At 38.3% G+C, this 17,708-nt stretch overlaps 1 protein-coding gene and 2 long non-coding RNA genes across 4 annotated transcripts in view; 1 reads left to right on the forward strand and 2 right to left on the reverse strand.

The window, feature by feature from the left end:
• The first annotated feature begins 27 nt into the window (after window positions 1–27).
• On the forward strand, window positions 28–10,664 carry impg2a (interphotoreceptor matrix proteoglycan 2a). Its single transcript, XM_077727616.1, has 22 exons — window positions 28–556; window positions 631–861; window positions 1,442–1,608; window positions 1,709–1,734; window positions 1,827–1,859; window positions 1,946–1,989; window positions 2,054–2,115; window positions 2,199–2,354; window positions 2,460–2,518; window positions 2,609–2,629; window positions 2,981–3,189; window positions 3,590–3,633; window positions 5,357–5,540; window positions 5,649–6,130; window positions 6,189–6,467; window positions 6,551–6,770; window positions 7,399–7,609; window positions 8,219–8,407; window positions 9,072–9,273; window positions 9,353–9,432; window positions 9,497–9,549; window positions 10,280–10,664. The coding sequence occupies exons 1-21, from the start codon at window positions 493–495 to the stop codon at window positions 9,537–9,539; spliced, it is 3,006 nt and encodes a 1,001-aa protein (XP_077583742.1). The 5' UTR covers window positions 28–492; the 3' UTR covers window positions 9,540–9,549; window positions 10,280–10,664.
• Window positions 8,691–9,985, reverse strand: LOC144203970 (uncharacterized). The gene is made up of 5 exons (XR_013327805.1): window positions 9,794–9,985; window positions 9,657–9,702; window positions 9,333–9,525; window positions 9,059–9,245; window positions 8,691–8,774 (listed from the first exon to the last, which is right to left on the reverse strand). It is a non-coding gene; the product is annotated as an uncharacterized LOC144203970 (long non-coding RNA).
• The window catches only part of LOC144203967 (uncharacterized), a 46,161-nt gene continuing 38,460 nt past the window's right edge, over window positions 10,008–17,708 (reverse strand). The window contains exons 9-11 of one of the 2 annotated variants that reach the window (XR_013327804.1): window positions 10,525–10,631; window positions 10,277–10,430; window positions 10,008–10,116 (exon numbers count right to left, since the gene is read on the reverse strand). This is a non-coding gene — a long non-coding RNA (uncharacterized LOC144203967). Of the gene's footprint in view, window positions 10,117–10,276; window positions 10,431–10,521; window positions 10,632–17,708 lie in introns of both variants that reach the window. The other variant, XR_013327803.1, reaches the window with a different exon arrangement.

The following is a 17,708-nucleotide window of genomic DNA, read 5'->3' on the forward strand; positions in this document are numbered from 1 at the left end:
CTCTTGACATCTGACCTAGTACAGGTAATATTTTAAGTGACAATAGAATGTAAGATGAACTTTAGCTTCTTATGCGGACCAAACTCAATGATGTTTTCATCATTTGCCGTCAATCTTCTTCCGGTAAAGCGAAGCTATATTGTTAAACTATCTTTCATCTTTCCACCAGGGAATTCTTAGGCACATAGTCTCTAAAGCCTCCTTCTCCTTTCCCCCAGTCGCTCCAGTAACTCCACTAAAAGGCTTATCTTAAACAGGATTAGGGCTTCAAAGATTTTTTCTCTCACAGCCATCTGCTTACCTTCCCTGAGACGGTAAGTGTCTTGCGAGCGCCATGTCGCCGCGTCTCCGCCGTCTTTGCGGGGGAACGTCCAGAGGTCGCTTGCTCCGAGGGTTGTGACCTTCTCGACTTTTCAACTATGCCAACTTTTGGGATATTATTGCAAAAGCCAAGACAAAGAACTGCTTTTGGGATCTAAACAAGGATTTAACATGTCCATCTCGCGGAGATGTCTTTTATTTACTTTAGCCTTTGCGGTTTTCAACCCACGGACAGGTACGTACTAGTTCATTCCGGCTGTTTTCCCAAAAATAAAGTCTTCAGCTCATGTTTTTTTGTACTTTAACTAGATGCCACCCTGGAAGGGTCCTCTATGGGACCCCTGGAGCTTCCTCTTGACATTGAGCCCGCGCCATTCCGTCGCGTCCTCCGTTTATCGGACGTGGCAGCGCCCGGGGAAGCTAACGTGGCGCTGTCCAGACCCAAGCGTAACATTCTCTTCCCGAGCGGAGTCAAGCTGTGCGCTCAGGAATCGGCCAAGCAGGTGGTCGCAAACCACCTCAGTTTTTTCCATCTCAGAGGTGAGTGTGAAAAAGGACATTTCAGGTCGTAATATTCCTACAAAAAGTCAAATGTTGCAATACAGTTAGGTTCATTTTTAGTTAACTTTAATATAATATAAAACAAGATAAGGGAGGCAACAAATGCTGTTAGGTTTTAAACAAAACAAGCCTCCATTTGGCAATATAATTCCATATTAGGTGAACCGAGTGAGTATTCCCCAGAGGTTGATTGATAGATAAAACAAAACTCGTATACATATAATGATTAATATTCATATGTAATAGCATCAGGAATAACTCTAATATTCCCCCGTTTTTATTATGTTTTTTACTTTTAATTCATTTTATGGCAAATAAAAATACACTTGGGAAGTACATTGTCTTGATCTTTACCAGAATTCACCTGATCTGGCCTGACAAAGGAAGAACAAAATCATTCTCGTTCAATTCATTTTCATAATTTGCATAATCCTGGACATCAATGTAATCACCAGTAATGAGCAGATACAAATCTTGTAATTTGGAATTTGTTAGAACTACTGCTGAGATTCTTTAGAATCTTTTCGTGTGTCCTTATTGGTCCCCATTGTGTCTCCAGTGTGCCAAGAGACAGTGTGGGAGGCTTTCAAAATCTTTTGGGACCGCCTCCCAGAGCAGGAAGAGTATCAAAGTTGGATGAACCAGTGCCAGGAGGGTGGGGTGACATCGCGAGACATTGGCACCTACTTCAGCCAATCAGAGGAGCACCAGGGAGTGGTCAAAAAGGTTAGAGGGCACTCCAATTGATGTCATTGACGGTCGGTGCTAGATGTCCAATCCGATGCCTTATACTAACATTTCCTTTTTCTTCTCTCCACACTTGCAGAAAATGTCGGTGCCTGGCATGAAAAGGTAAATTATTCCCATCATTTATCAGCAAATGACCCATACATTGATGAAATCAACTAATTTAAACAAAAATGTTTTTCTTCATTTTTTTGTAGTGAACCCACCAAGTCTGCACAACAAACATGCAGGTACGCTCATCATTCAATTTTTTTGTCTCCCCATTGATAAACAACCATTTCACTTAAAAATAACCTATGTTTTGTTGATTTTTTAGCACTCCCGCCCCCGATGTGACAATCACCACTGCAGCCAATGAAGGTAAATATCTTATCTTCATTAGATCTTTATAAAATGTCATAATTAATCCATCTCAATCATGTAGAAGATGCAGGCGAGGGGGAAAAAGTCAAGGAGGAGCCAGCAGTACTGTTGCCAGATATGGAGGTGAGTCCAGTCCCACCCATTAATTTTGATGATATTCCAACACGACCCTTTCTCATTGGCTCTTTTTCTCCATAAATCCAAAGGTTGACAATGACATTCCGGTGGAGCCCATTCCCGCGGCCATATTGGAGCAGGTGGTGGAACTGAGCATCCTCTTGACGGGCGTCGTGTACGATAATGACTTGGCCGATCCTTACTCGCTACATTATCAGGCGCTCAGCAGACATCTTGCTCAGAAGGTAAGGCAGAAAGCACCACCAGAAATAAGGATGATTAAATGTCCTTTGACCTCATTAAATGTCCACTATTCCAAGAAAGTAACCAAGGATGTTTATTTTGTACAGATTGAAGATGCTCTGTCAGGACTTGCTGGTTTCAAAAGCGTCTCCGTCATGGACTTTAGGTGAGTCATCCCATCTAGTTGATTTTTAACGACATATTTCGTTCAGTTTAGTTTTTTTTTTAAAAGTACTTTTTGCTTGTTTTCGCGGAGGCCTCACAAGGATCTTCAAGGGTGAGTGTGTCAACCTGCTTTGCCCTCCAAATCCAACTCCAAAAAAAACACACTTTCTTAAGCTTTTAGATCCTCAACAGTATGTGCGTGTATGTGTGCGTAGTTGGGGCCAGGGTGCACGTGTTCCCCGCGGTCTCACTAGCCGCTTGTGCTAATGGTCTTAGCGACCTATTAAGGTAGATCAGCCACTAGAACGATTATTGGAGATTTACATTCTGGAAACCCAGACCGTGACTTGGAGAATGACCCATCACGTTTCACCCTTAAACTGTCATCTGTTGTTAAAAGAAATGTATTTTTAAACCAAAAAAAATCACTCAAAACAAATGAATGACTCTGTTTTTGACTCAGGGCCGACGGGATCGTGGTGGACTACGCCGTCACCCTGGCGGTGGACGACACGGGCATCAGCAGCGAGCAGTTGGACTATCTGACCTTGGAGTCCAACCGGGTGGAGAACTCGTACCGTGAGGTCAAGGAGCACCCCACCTTGGTCTACGCCATCAGTGAGCTCAAGACCTTCGTGACCGAGGACCTCCTCAAGGACGCCTTGGAGAGCGGTGAGAACCCATAATGATTTTGCCACTTGAGAAAACATACCCATACGCTCATCTGGTCTTCGTTTGTCTGCGCTTGTCGTCATAACGGACATAAGCCAACAAAAGTGGGCCGCGTTTAATGAATAAATAACTGGGGTGGGATTTCGGGACGGCGTGACCCGATTTCGGGCCCTTGGCGCCAACCTGAAACGGGATACGCCGCAGGTTTTGACTGCGCTGATTCCAGGACTTTGTTTTGGTTGAGGTCACGTGCATCTGTTCGCTAAGTAGGTTAATGTCATCTGTCGTAGCTCTGACTTGGACAGTCACATTGCGATTGATTAGAAATGAATCACAGGTAATATTTGGTCTGGGTCTGCCAAGTCTTGTATTTTAATGGGTTTCTGTACTGCCTCCACAGTGTCCGAGACCCCCGAGACCGTCCACACTGCAGGGGAATCAGTGGTGAGTACGCTAACATTATTCTATCTGATCTAAATACTTAAAATAGTCTATAAAATCTATAGAAAGATCTTTCTGAATAACTGTTACTGTTTAAAAACGTTTGGAAACTATTGCCTGGCCACTTTGTGTATTGACTTTCGAAAATACGCCAAATATTTATGAAAAGTTTATAGTAGGTAAGTGAATACATACAAAAAGAATGAGGGAAAAGCCAAGTCATATTCACAAGAGTATTTTGATCGCCACTAGGAGACAGTGTCTACCTTAGGGGTTAAAAAAAATAGTACAGAGATTGCGGTAGGTCTTGGAACCGAATTACAGCGATAAATGAGGTATTACTGTAAATGCTTTTCTTCTATTTTTAAAAAGGAAAACTATGAGGTACTGTAAATCAAGCCTTTAAAAAGTCAGCCATTAACCAGATAACAACGCTGTGCGCGCCGCCGATGGCGAAGCGGATTAGCTCGTTTATTGCCGTAATAATCTGCCGCTATTCTCGGGTCAAGCCATACGATTGGCGGTGGCCTCAAAAACTTCATTCTAACCCATAATTCTGACAAACAGAGCATGAGAGAAAGAAAAAAAAAATGCCGCGAAGTAAATAGAAGCTGAAAGCGAATCCTCCTTTTGAGCTGATTGCTGTACTTTTACAGACATTCTTGGAAAATATCTTTTCATCACAGTATTGACGCTGGCGCTTAAAAACGTTGACTTTGCGGGATGCTAAAAGAAGTTCTGATGAAGAGGGAGATAGATACACTGCACGTGGCTTTTATTGTTAATAAACATTGACGAGTATGCAAAGTACGGACGGCCATCCATAACAGTCTTGCGAGCAAAAATTGGAAAGCTAAACAATTCCGGCTTCCCCATTTTTTTAGCCAAAGTATACGTAGACTCTTTTGAGGTGGTCCTGGTTTATATTGTCTGTAGTTTCTAAGCCAAAAACTGTCACAACCGTAAAACGGTTTCAATCTGCTGTTTTAGCCAATGAAAATTGGAAAAAAAATGGAGATATTCAGAGGCCATGTAGCATATGTGCTATTATTATTATTGTTATTATCATTTTTTCCTTGCGAAAATAACTTGATGAATAGAATTTTTTTTTTCTCGGTAGTGTTTTGAAGCTTAAATTTCCTCACTTGTTGAACGCAGGAATTCTCTTCATCAATAATTTTAATTAATAGCAGAACTTGACTTAGTACGAATGAGGCCAGAATTCTGTCATCTCCAACTTTTACGGCGTACAACCAATTGTAATGTAGCCAAACTTTTACAAGCTTATGAATGTGTTTGACCATAAATTATCACCAAAGCCACGGAAGTTCATTCCAGCCGAGTCTTCAGTTAAACATGTTGAAGCCATTTTGTCACGTCGCATCGTGTCGAGTCCAAACTTACTCAAAGGGGGGGCACCATTATTTGTTTTTAATTAGATTTCCATGAGCTTCCTGAAAATGGCGCTTTGCCAGATACACGTATACTGTACATCTTACTGATGCAAAACACATGTCTTAAAGTCTACTTAACAGAGGGCCTGTTAGTTTTAAACATAGAATTTCTGTCATTTTTGGACCCCAAACAAAGGTGTTAATAGCTAATTCTGACAACAAAAGTCTTTGTCATATATCAAATCCACTGGTCTATGATGAATTAAAAAAACTATGGCAAATGATAAGATAATATCATGACTTATGTTGTTTTTATTTATTTTTTAATGCAGAATGAAGAAACCGAGAATCCTCTCCCAGACGACGTCTTAAACGAGGTCAAGCAAGAACAATTTCTGCCAGAAAGCGCCGAAGAAGACACCCCGGAGACGTCTGAAAGCGACATTGTTGTCTTGGAGGAGAGTGTTGAAATATCCTCTCCTGCTGTGTTTGCCACATCCGCATCCGAAACTGAAAGTGAGTCCTAATGTATTTTCTACCATAAATAAAAACAAAGCCATGAATGTTGCATGTTTTTACTATGGTTTTCATCGGTTTGACTGAAACTGGATTTTATTTTTGTAGGCATCAGTGATGAGGATCTGCTTCCTGAAAACAGCGCCACTGTAGATCAAGACCCAGACCAGCAAGAGGCTCCTCCCCCTGCCGAAGATGACACACCTTTGCCCGAACCGCCAGCGGAAGAAGGCTCGGGTTCGAGTGACCTGGACAATGTGGTGTGGTCAGTCTCAACTCCAGTCGCTGAAGAAGAGGCGCTGGACAACGAAAGCACCGAGGACGATTTGGTCCCCGAAATATTGACTGAGGCTAGCGAGGGATCCATTGAGAGCGAAGCACAATCTCCAGAGGCGGATCAAGAAGCCATGCCGGCACTCGTAGAACCTCCCGAAGCGTCTGAGATCGCTAGCGACGATCTTCCAGACGAAGACGTTTTGCTGGTCAACCGAGAAATCCTTCCTCCCACCGCCGCGTCTGGCGAGAAGGATTCGCCCTTCACACGCGTTGACGTTGACAACACTGACGACCTAATCCCTTCGATGGTGGAGGTAAGGCGACGTGATCCAATGTTTTCCTCCATTTTACGAACTGACTGTTGTTCCTTAGATCCTGCCAGATGGCGACGAAGATGACTCCCCCGCGGAAGACCTTCTTAACGAACTGTTAAATTACGGCCCGATCAACCACACCGAGGAAGGCAGCACGGGCTTCCCATTTTCCGTGTCGCACGACGGCGACCCGGCCGGCGTGGCTCTGCCGGCCAATCCCGGGCGAGCGCTCATGGTGTTCTTCAGCCTGAGGGTGACCAACATGATTTTCTCTGAGGATCTCTTCAACAAGAGTTCGCCAGAGTACAAAGCGCTGGAGCAACGCTTCCTAGAACTGGTAAGTTTAGCAAAGATAAGTTTATATGCTCGTTTAAGTGGAATTTTCATTCAAAGCCATTCTGATCTTGCCCTCCTTCCCAGCTGGTTCCTTACCTGCAGTCCAACTTGAGCAACTTTGAGAATTTGGAGATCCTTAACTTCCGCAACGGGAGCATTGTGGTCAACAGCCGCATGAAATTCGGCAAGCCAGTGGCGCAGGGTGTCACCACCACCGTCTACCTCATCCTGGAGGACTTTTGCAACACGGCATACCAAACCATGAACCTGGCCATCGATAAGTACTCCTTGGACGTCGAGTCAGGTTAGTCTTTTTTGTTTTTTTTCCTGTAATGCCTAGTCTAGTTTAACAACAACACAATTTGTAATATAGTAAGGCCAGGATTATCTTTACTGTGATAATGGATGTAAACGGTGCAGCTGACCCCCCTCTCCCACAGTAAGGGGGAGTAGCCAAACTAGTTTTGATTGGCATGCAGCAAATATTAGTGCAGATTTGAATGCATTGCTTTGTTTACAGTAAAAATGATTGGCAAGGACTTTGGGGCTGACATTAAAAAATGACATCAATGTTGATGGGTTGACTCCAAGTCAACATTTAAAGACTAAATCACGTCCATGAGCTCATTTCTGGAAAACAGGTCCTTATGTAATATGAGAGCGTGAGTGAGTCCGCTTCTAATATTCCATTCCTGAAAATGGTGAATCATGCTTATGTTTGCATTGCAGCCTGTCAAAGTCTTTCTAAATCAATTATTTTTTTGCACCATACTTATAAAGAACATGACTCTGTTCTTTTTGGGGGGGTTTGCCCATACATTCCATAGTTTAAACACATGTTGGATTTCTTTTGGTAACAATGAAGATGGCAGATTTGTTTTTGTTTGCTAGCTTGTTATACAACAGCTAATAGAGGTGCTTTGTGTTTGCAGGCGAACGAGCTGACCCGTGCAAATTCCAGGCGTGCAACGAGTACGCACAATGCAAAGTGAACAAGTGGTCCGGCGAGGCCGAGTGCGTGTGCAACGCTGGCTACTTCAGCGTGGACGGATTGCCCTGTCAGAGCATCTGCGAGCTGCGCGGCGACTTCTGCCTCAACGACGGCAAGTGTGACATCATCCCTGGCCAGGGAGCCATCTGCAGGTGGGTGGAGATTAGCCATTTTGCGGTTTAAATCCACGCTTCTTCTGCCCCGAAGCGCCACCGCCAGCTGCTTTTATATTTATTCCAACGGCTAACGTTAGTTCGTCCAAATATTCCATTTCCTACTGAGAAAGCAGGAAATTTATGTAGGGCATAAAGTTTGGGGAGTTTCGTACCTTTTTTTCCCCCTACACATAGTTTACACACATTAAACTCTGTGCCATATACAATAACAATGTATACGTCCTAGACAGATTTGTCGTTATTTTTGTTTCTCCTTAAAGGGTTTTTTTTGCAACATGTGGGTAGCATTGCTCACTGCAATTTTCCCCTAATAATGGAGAACAGACACTGCGGGCATTAGGCCAAACCATCCTTTTATTTCACTGCAAATAACACATTGTAAAACACTTCATGTTGTCTTGGTATTGCATAAAGTAAACAAATGAAGGAAGTCATGTTTTTCAAATTGAATGCCCAACTAGTAGAAGATTAATGTCCGTGCTGTAAAATACTTAACCACAACACATATACAAGTGTTGACCCTTTGATGCCAATCATGTGGCAGCAAGATTTTAAAATATATGTAATTTATTCTTCTCTTTCCAGGTGTCGTGTAGGCGAAAACTGGTGGTACAGAGGCGAGCATTGCGAGGAGTTTGTATCAGAGCCCTTGGTGGTTGGCATCGCCGTGGCCTCTGTGGCTGGATTCCTCTTGGTAGCGTCCGGAGTCATCTTCTTCCTCGCAAGGACTTTGCGGGAGCAGTACGACAAGGACGAGTCCGAGGACCCCATACGGTAAGGCCACTTTTCTTCTTCTGTACAGTTTGTGCGCAGAATGGCCCTAATATTGTTAGGATTTGATAGTGATAGGCGTCTGACCCAATTGTTGGCAACCTTACTGGACCCCCCAAAATAGGGCAGTGGGCCGCAACTGGCCCCCGTGCCGTATGTTGGACACCAGTGTTGTAATTAGTTTGTCACTTAATCAGGTGATGCCAAGCCTAAAATTCTGAGTGCTTTATAATGTGCTAGCTGCAGAGCAGACCTTTGTTTTAGAAAAAAAGAAATAGTCAACATATTTATATTTGATGTTTTATTTACAATCAGACAATTACTGGCATGGTGTCCTTCTCTTCTGTAGCCTCCTCTTGTTTGGTTAGTCCTGCAAAAGAGGGAGAGAATATATGTCTTGTTCCACAAGTGCTGCCACCCGTAGAGTTAAATGTTCAATCTAAGCCGATTAACTGCTCTTATACAGTGGGACAATGATTTATAGCATTAAGGGAATTGTCCGGAGTGGGCTTTAGGCTTAGCGGAATCATTCCTTAAGTATTAGTGGTCATTCTGTTCACTTCTAGTCAACATTGTACCAGTACAACTGGCCGGAAAATTGCAGTGGCCCATTCTAGTTACGCTAGGGACAACATTTCCCCTTGTAACACTAACCATTTCTGTCCAGGCACGTGGAGAGCATCCCATCGCTGGAGAGGGCGACCAAGTACAACCCCATGTACGAGAGCGAGGCTACCACCGGCTACAGCCACTACTACCGTCGCTACCCGGAGGCTCCCGTCTACAGCAGCGCCAGCGCCGAAGCCTCCACCGACTTCAGCAGCGAAGAGATCCGCCACATCTACGAGAACAGTGAATTGACAAAAGAAGTAAGTAAACCCGCCCGCCAACCATTTTCCATTATCTACCCATCTTTTTTTTTATTTACCTTGTTATCCTTTCTGACAGGAAATCCAAGACAGGATACGCATCATTGAACTCTACGCCAAGGACCGCCAGTTTGCCGATTTCGTCCGGCAGCATCAAGCGTAAGTCACTCGTTCACCATCTTTATGGGATGTATGTGGTTCTAAATCTTCACTTTTCCCACAGAGTTCGGGACACTCGAAGAGAAAGTTCTTCTGTACAGACATGAAACATAAAAGGTAAGTGTATTAATTATATCTCTTTATTATGTTCTGCAGTCATAGAAGTAAGGTATAGTAGAGAGTTGTAATGGGCACTTAGCTCAACAAGTAGAGTGGAGGCTTACCATGTGAAAGGTTGCTGGTTCGAATCCCATGTCCTCCCCTTTGTCACTGTTTAGGTAAAGTAGATAATTATTTAACCATTAAATGCTGTGTAGAGTTAGGTGGGAACATTAGCTCATGGGGTAGAACATTTACTTACCATGCAAGAGGTTGTTGGTTCGAATCCCATGTCCTCCAAGTTGTCACTGTTCAAGTAAAGCAGAAATATACTTAGTCAGTCTTTTTCATAGTTAGGATGTGGGTGGCAACTTAGCTCACCAAGTAGAGTGCCAGTTTACCACATAGGTGGTAGCTGGTTCGATTCCCATGTCCTCTAACTTCTAACTTAACATGTAAAGATTTTAATTACTCACCCAGTCTTTAAGATGGTAAGGTGGATAGGTTTTTAGCTCAACAAGTTGTAATGCTGGCTGACTACACCAAAGATAGTTGACTCCATTCCTGTATACTTCCATGTTGTCACTGTTAAGGTAAAGCAGACAAATAGTTAGTCAGTAGATGGTATAGTAGAGAGGTGAGTGGCCACTTTGCTCATGAGGTAGAGTGCCAATTTACCATGCAAACAGTTGTTGGTTCAATTGCTGCATCCTGCAATGTTTCTAAAGTGTATTTTTTTTCTTACCAGGACAAGATCACTGTCTTCAGACATGCCTGGTCTGAGCAATCCATCCAGGTGGCTGCAGACTGTCCCTCCACTTCCTTCCCTCCTGGTGCCTTGAGATGGACTCTTAAAGCTTGTCAAGAATTTCCTCACGTCTTCACTTTAGTGTCTCCATCTGAAGAAAGTCAAGAAAGACATTTAAGTTGAATTAGCAATGATTTAGCGTTCGGTGCTATACTTATTTATGTTGAAATGTAGTCTTCCACCACGAGAAGTCGGGGTGAACTCTTGTCTAATGCAGTACTTGGCGACGAGGCGTTGGCTGCCTTGTTGTCTCTGGTGGAAACTTCTTGGAGAGAAGCAGCTATCCTGAACCCTGTTTTGAAGAATAAATTATGTTTTGAACAAACACCTGTCTTACATGGTCGTTTTTTCAAAAAATGTCTTACTATACTATGTTGGTTTTATGTCAAAAGCCTTACTATACTATGTCTTTTTTTTAAGAAAAGCCTTACTATACTATGTCGTTTTTAAGTCAAAAGCCTTACTATACTATGTCGTTTTTATGTCAAATGCCTTACTCTACTATGTTGTTTTTTGTCAAAAGCCTTACTATACTATGTCGTTTTTATGTCAAAAGCCTTACTATACTATGTCGTTTTTGGTCGTTTTTGACGAGAAAAGCCTTATTATACTATGTCGTTTTTTTGCGATAAAAAGCCTTACTATACTATGTCGTTTTTTTGCGATAAAAAGCCTTACTATACTATGTCGTTTTTTGCGATAAAAAGCCTTACTATACTATGTTGTTTTTTTGCGATAAAAAGCCTTACTATACTATGTCGTTTTTTTGCGAAAAAAAGCCTTACTATACTATGTCGTTTTTTGCGATAAAAAGCCTTACTATACTATGTCGTTTTTTTGCGAAAAAAAGCCTTACTATACTATGTCGTTTTTTGCGATAAAAAGTATGACGTTTTTTTGCGATAAAAAGCCTTACTATACTATGTCGTTTTTTTGCGAAAAAAAGCCTTACTATACTATGTCGTTTTTTTGCGATAAAAAGCCTTACTATACTATGTTGTTTTTTTGTGATAAAAAGCCTTACTATACTATGTCGTTTTTTTGCGAAAAAAAGCCTTACTATACTATGTCGTTTTTTTGCGATAAAAAGCCTTACTATACTATGTCGTTTTTTTGCGAAAAAAAAGCCTTACTATACTATGTCGTTTTTTTGCGATAAAAAGCCTTACTATACTATGTCGTTTTTTTGCAATAAAAAGCCTTACTATACTATGGCGTTTTTTGCGAAAAAAAGCCTTACTATACTATGTCGTTTTTTTGCGATAAAAAGCCATACTATACTATGTCGTTTTTTTGCGATAAAAAGCCTTACTATACTATGTCGTTTTTGGCGATAAAAAGCCTTACTATACTATGTCGTTTTTTTGCGATAAAAAGCCTTACTATACTATGTCGTTTTTTTGCGATAAAAAGCCTTACTATACTATGGCGTTTTTTTGCGAAATAAAGCCTTACTATACTATGTCGTTTTTTTGCGATAAAAAGCCATACTATACTATGTCGTTTTTTTGCGATAAAAAGCCTTACTATACTATGTCGTTTTTGGCGATAAAAAGCCTTACTATACTATGTCGTTTTTTTGCGATAAAAAGCCTTACTATACTATGTCGTTTTTTTGCGATAAAAAGCCTTACTATACTATGTCGTTTTTTTGCGATAAAAAGCCTTACTATACTATGTCGTTTTTTTGCGAAAAAAAGCCTTACTATACTATGTCGTTTTTTTGCAATAAAAAGCCTTACTATATTATGTCGTTTTTTTGCGATAAAAAGCCTTACTAGACTATGTCGTTTTTTTGCGAAAAAAAGCCTTACTATACTATGTCGTTTTTTGCGATAAAAAGCCTTACTATACTATGTCGTTTTTTGCGATAAAAAGCCTTACTATACTATGTCGTTTTTTTGCGAAAAAAAGCCTTACTATACTATGTCGTTTTTTGCGATAAAAAGCCTTACTATACTATGTCGTTTTTTTGCGATAAAAAGCCTTACTATACTATGTCGTTTTTTTGCGAAAAAAAGCCTTACTATACTATGTCGTTTTTTGCGATAAAAAGCCTTACTATACTATGTCGTTTTTTTGCGATAAAAAGCCTTACTATACTATGTCGTTTTTTTGCGAAAAAAAGCCTTACTATACTATGTCGTTTTTTTGCGATAAAAAGCCTTACTATACTATGTTGTTTTTTTGTGATAAAAAGCCTTACTATACTATGTCGTTTTTTTGCGAAAAAAAGCCTTACTATACTATGTCGTTTTTTTGCAATAAAAAGCCTTACTATACTATGGCGTTTTTTTGCGAAAAAAAGCCTTACTATACTATGTCGTTTTTTTGCGATAAAAAGCCTTACTATATTATGTCGTTTTTTTGCGATAAAAAGCCTTACTAGACTATGTCGTTTTTTTGCGAAAAAAAGCCTTACTATACTATGTCGTTTTTTGCGATAAAAAGCCTTACTATACTATGTCGTTTTTTTGCAAAAAAAGCCTTACTATACTATGTCGTTTTTTTGCGATAAAAAGCCTTACTATACTATGTCGTTTTTTTGCGAAAAAAAGCCTTACTATACTATGTCGTTTTTTTGCGAAAAAAAGCCTTACTATACTATGTCGTTTTTTTGCGATAAAAAGCCTTACTATACTATGTCGTTTTTTTGCGAAAAAAGCCTTACTATACTATGTCGTTTTTTTGCGATAAAAAGCCCTACTATACTATGTCGTTTTTTTGCGATAAAAAGCCTTACTATACTATGTCGTTTTTTTGCGATAAAAAGCCTTACTATACTATGTCGTTTTTTTGCGAAAAAAAGCCTTACTATACTATGTCGTTTTTTTGCGATAAAAAGGCTTACTATACTATGTCGTTTTTTTGTGATAAAAAGCCTTACTATACTATGTCGTTTTTTTGCGAAAAAAAGCCTTACTATACTATGTCGTTTTTTTGCGATAAAAAGCCTTACTATACTATGTCGTTTTTTTGCGATAAAAAGCCTTACTATACTATGTCGTTTTTTGCGATAAAAAGCCTTACTATACTATGTCGTTTTTTTGCGAAAAAAAGCCTTACTATACTATGTCGTTTTTTTGCGAAAAAAAGCCTTACTATACTATGTCGTTTTTTTGCGATAAAAAGCCTTACTATACTATGTCGTTTTTTTGCGAAAAAAAGCCTTACTATACTATGTCGTTTTTTTGCGATAAAAAGCCCTACTATACTATGTCGTTTTTTTGCGATAAAAAGCCTTACTATACTATGTCGTTTTTTTGCGATAAAAAGCCTTACTATACTATGTCGTTTTTTTGCGAAAAAAAGCCTTACTATACTATGTCGTTTTTTTGCGATAAAAAGGCTTACTATACTATGTCGTTTTTTTGTGATAAAAAGCCTTACTATACTATGTCGTTTTTTTGCGAAAAAAAGCCTTACTATACTATGTCGTTTTTTTGCGATAAAAAGCCTTACTATACTATGTCGTTTTTTTGCGATAAAAAGCCTTACTATACTATGTCGTTTTTTGCGATAAAAAGCCTTACTATACTATGTCGTTTTTTTGCGAAAAAAAGCCTTACTATACTATGTCGTTTTTTTGCGAAAAAAAGCCTTACTATACTATGTCGTTTTTTGCGATAAAAAGCCTTACTATACTATGTCGTTTTTTTGCGAAAAAAAGCCTTACTATACTATGTCGTTTTTTTGCGATAAAAAGCCTTACTATACCATGTTGTTTTTTTGCGATAAAAAGCCTTACTATACTATGTCGTTTTTGGCGATAAAAAGCCTTGCTATACTATGTCGTTTTTTTGCGAAAAAAAGCCTTACTATACTATGGCGTTTTTTTGCGATAAAAAGCCTTACTATACTATGTCGTTTTTTGCGATAAAAAGCCTTACTATACTATGTCGTTTTTTTGCGATAAAAAGCCTTACTATACTATGTCGTTTTTTTGCGAAAAAAAGCCTTACTATACTATGTCGTTTTTTTGCGATAAAAAGCCTTACTATACTATGTCGTTTTTTTGTGATAAAAAGCCTTACTATACTATGTCGTTTTTTTGCGAAAAAAGCCTTACTATACTATGTCGTTTTTTTGCGATTAAAAGCCTTACTATACTATGTCGTTTTTTTTTGCGAAAAAAAGCCTTACTATACTATGTCGTTTTTTTGCGATAAAAAGCCTTACTATACCATGTTGTTTTTTTGCGATAAAAAGCCTTACTATACTATGTCGTTTTTGGCGATAAAAAGCCTTGCTATACTATGTCGTTTTTTTGCGAAAAAAAGCCTTACTATACTATGGCGTTTTTTTTGCGATAAAAAGCCTTACTATACTATGTCGTTTTTTGCGATAAAAAGCCTTACTATACTATGTCGTTTTTTTGCGAAAAAAAGCCTTACTATACTATGTCGTTTTTTTGCGATAAAAAGCCTTACTATACTATGTCGTTTTTTTGCGAAAAAAAGCCTTACTATACTATGTCGTTTTTTTGCAATAAAAAGCCTTACTATACTATGTCGTTTTTTTGCGATAAAAAGCCATACTATACTATGTCGTTTTTTTGCGATAAAAAGCCTTACTATACTATGTCATTTTTTTGCGATAAAAAAGCCTTACTATACTATGTCGTTTTTTTGCGATAAAAAGCCTTACTATACTATGTCGTTTTTTTGCGATAAAAAGCCTTACTATACTATGTCGTTTTTTTGCGAAAAAAAGCCTTACTATACTATGGCGTTTTTTTGCGATAAAAAGCCTTACTATACTATGTCGTTTTTTTGCGAAAAAAAGCCTTACTATACTATGTCGTTTTTTGTGATAAAAAGCCTTACTATACTATGTCGTTTTTCTGCGGAAAAAAGCCTTACTATACTATGTCGTTTTTTTGCGATGAAAAGCCTTACTATACTATGTCGTTTTTTTGCGAAAAAAAAGCCTTACTATACTATGTCGTTTTTTTGCGATAAAAAGCCATACTATACTATGTCGTTTTTTTGCGATAAAAAGCCTTACTATACTATGTCGTTTTTTGCGATAAAAAGCCTTACTATACTATGTCGTTTTTTTGCGAAAAAAAGCCTTACTATACTATGTCGTTTTTTTGCGATAAAAAGCCTTACTATACTATGTCGTTTTTTTGCGAAAAAAAGCCTTACTATACTATGTCGTTTTTTTGCGATAAAAAGCCATACTATACTATGTCGTTTTTTTGCGATAAAAAGCCTTACTATACTATGTCGTTTTTTGCGATAAAAAGCCTTACTATACTATGTCGTTTTTTTGCGAAAAAAAGCCTTACTATACTATGTCGTTTTTTTGCGATAAAAAGCCTTACTATACTATGTCGTTTTTTTGCGAAAAAAAGCCTTACTATACTATGTCGTTTTTTTGCGAAAAAAAGCCTTACTATACTATGTCGTTTTTTGCGATAAAAAGCCTTACTATACTATGTCGTTTTTTGCGATAAAAAGCCTTACTATACTATGTCGTTTTTTTGCGATAAAAAGCCTTACTATACTATGTCGTTTTTTTGCGAAAAAAAGCCTTACTATACTATGTCGTTTTTTGCGATAAAAAGCCTTACTATACTATGTCGTTTTTTTGCGATCAAAAGCCTTACTATACTATGTCGTTTTTTTGCAAAAAAAAGCCTTACTATACTATGTCGTTTTTTTGCAATAAAAAGCCTTACTATACTATGTTGTTTTTTTGTGATAAAAAGCCTTACTATACTATGTCGTTTTTTTGCGAAAAAAAGCCTTACTATACTATGTCGTTTTTTTGCAATAAAAAGCCTTACTATACTATGGCGTTTTTTTGCGAAATAAAGCCTTACTATACTATGTCGTTTTTTTGCGATAAAAAGCCATACTATACTATGTCGTTTTTTTGCGATAAAAAGCCTTACTATACTATGTCGTTTTTGGCGATAAAAAGCCTTACTATACTATGTCGTTTTTTTGCGATAAAAAGCCTTACTATACTATGTCGTTTTTTTGCGATAAAAAGCCTTACTATACTATGTCGTTTTTTTGCGATAAAAAGCCTTACTATACTATGTCGTTTTTTTGCGAAAAAAAGCCTTACTATAGTATGTCGTTTTTTTGCAATAAAAAGCCTTACTATATTATGTCGTTTTTTTGCGATAAAAAGCCTTACTAGACTATGTCGTTTTTTTGCGAAAAAAAGCCTTACTATACTATGTCGTTTTTTGCGATAAAAAGCCTTACTATACTATGTCGTTTTTTGCGATAAAAAGCCTTACTATACTATGTCGTTTTTTTGCGAAAAAAAGCCTTACTATACTATGTCGTTTTTTGCGATAAAAAGCCTTACTATACTATGTCGTTTTTTTGCGATAAAAAGCCTTACTATACTATGTCGTTTTTTTGCGAAAAAAAGCCTTACTATACTATGTCGTTTTTTGCGATAAAAAGCCTTACTATACTATGTCGTTTTTTTGCGATAAAAAGCCTTACTATACTATGTCGTTTTTTTGCGAAAAAAAGCCTTACTATACTATGTCGTTTTTTTGCGATAAAAAGCCTTACTATACTATGTTGTTTTTTTGTGATAAAAAGCCTTACTATACTATGTCGTTTTTTTGCGAAAAAAAGCCTTACTATACTATGTCGTTTTTTTGCAATAAAAAGCCTTACTATACTATGGCGTTTTTTTGCGAAAAAAAGCCTTACTATATTATGTAGTTTTTTTGCGATAAAAAGCCTTACTAGACTATGTCGTTTTTTTGCGAAAAAAAGCCTTACTATACTATGTCGTTTTTTGCGATAAAAAGCCTTACTATACTATGTCGTTTTTTTGCAAAAAAAGCCTTACTATACTATGTCGTTTTTTTGCGATAAAAAGCCTTACTATACTATGTCGTTTTTTTGCGAAAAAAAGCCTTACTATACTATGTCGTTTTTTTGCGAAAAAAAGCCTTACTATACTATGTCGTTTTTTTGCGATAAAAAGCCTTACTATACTATGTCGTTTTTTTGCGAAAAAAAGCCTTACTATACTATGTCGTTTTTTTGCGATAAAAAGCCCTACTATACTATGTCGTTTTTTTGCGATAAAAAGCCTTACTATACTATGTCGTTTTTTTGCGATAAAAAGCCTTACTATACTATGTCGTTTTTTTGCGAAAAAAAGCCTTACTATACTATGTCGTTTTTTTGCGATAAAAAGGCTTACTATACTATGTCGTTTTTTTGTGATAAAAAGCCTTACTATACTATGTCGTTTTTTTGCGAAAAAAAGCCTTACTATACTATGTCGTTTTTTTGCGATAAAAAGCCTTACTATACTATGTCGTTTTTTTGCGATAAAAAGCCTTACTATACTATGTCGTTTTTTGCGATAAAAAGCCTTA

The sequence above is a fragment of the Stigmatopora nigra genome, chromosome 11 (genome assembly GCF_051989575.1).
Source record: "Stigmatopora nigra isolate UIUO_SnigA chromosome 11, RoL_Snig_1.1, whole genome shotgun sequence".
NCBI classification, from domain to species: domain Eukaryota; kingdom Metazoa; phylum Chordata; class Actinopteri; order Syngnathiformes; family Syngnathidae; genus Stigmatopora; species Stigmatopora nigra.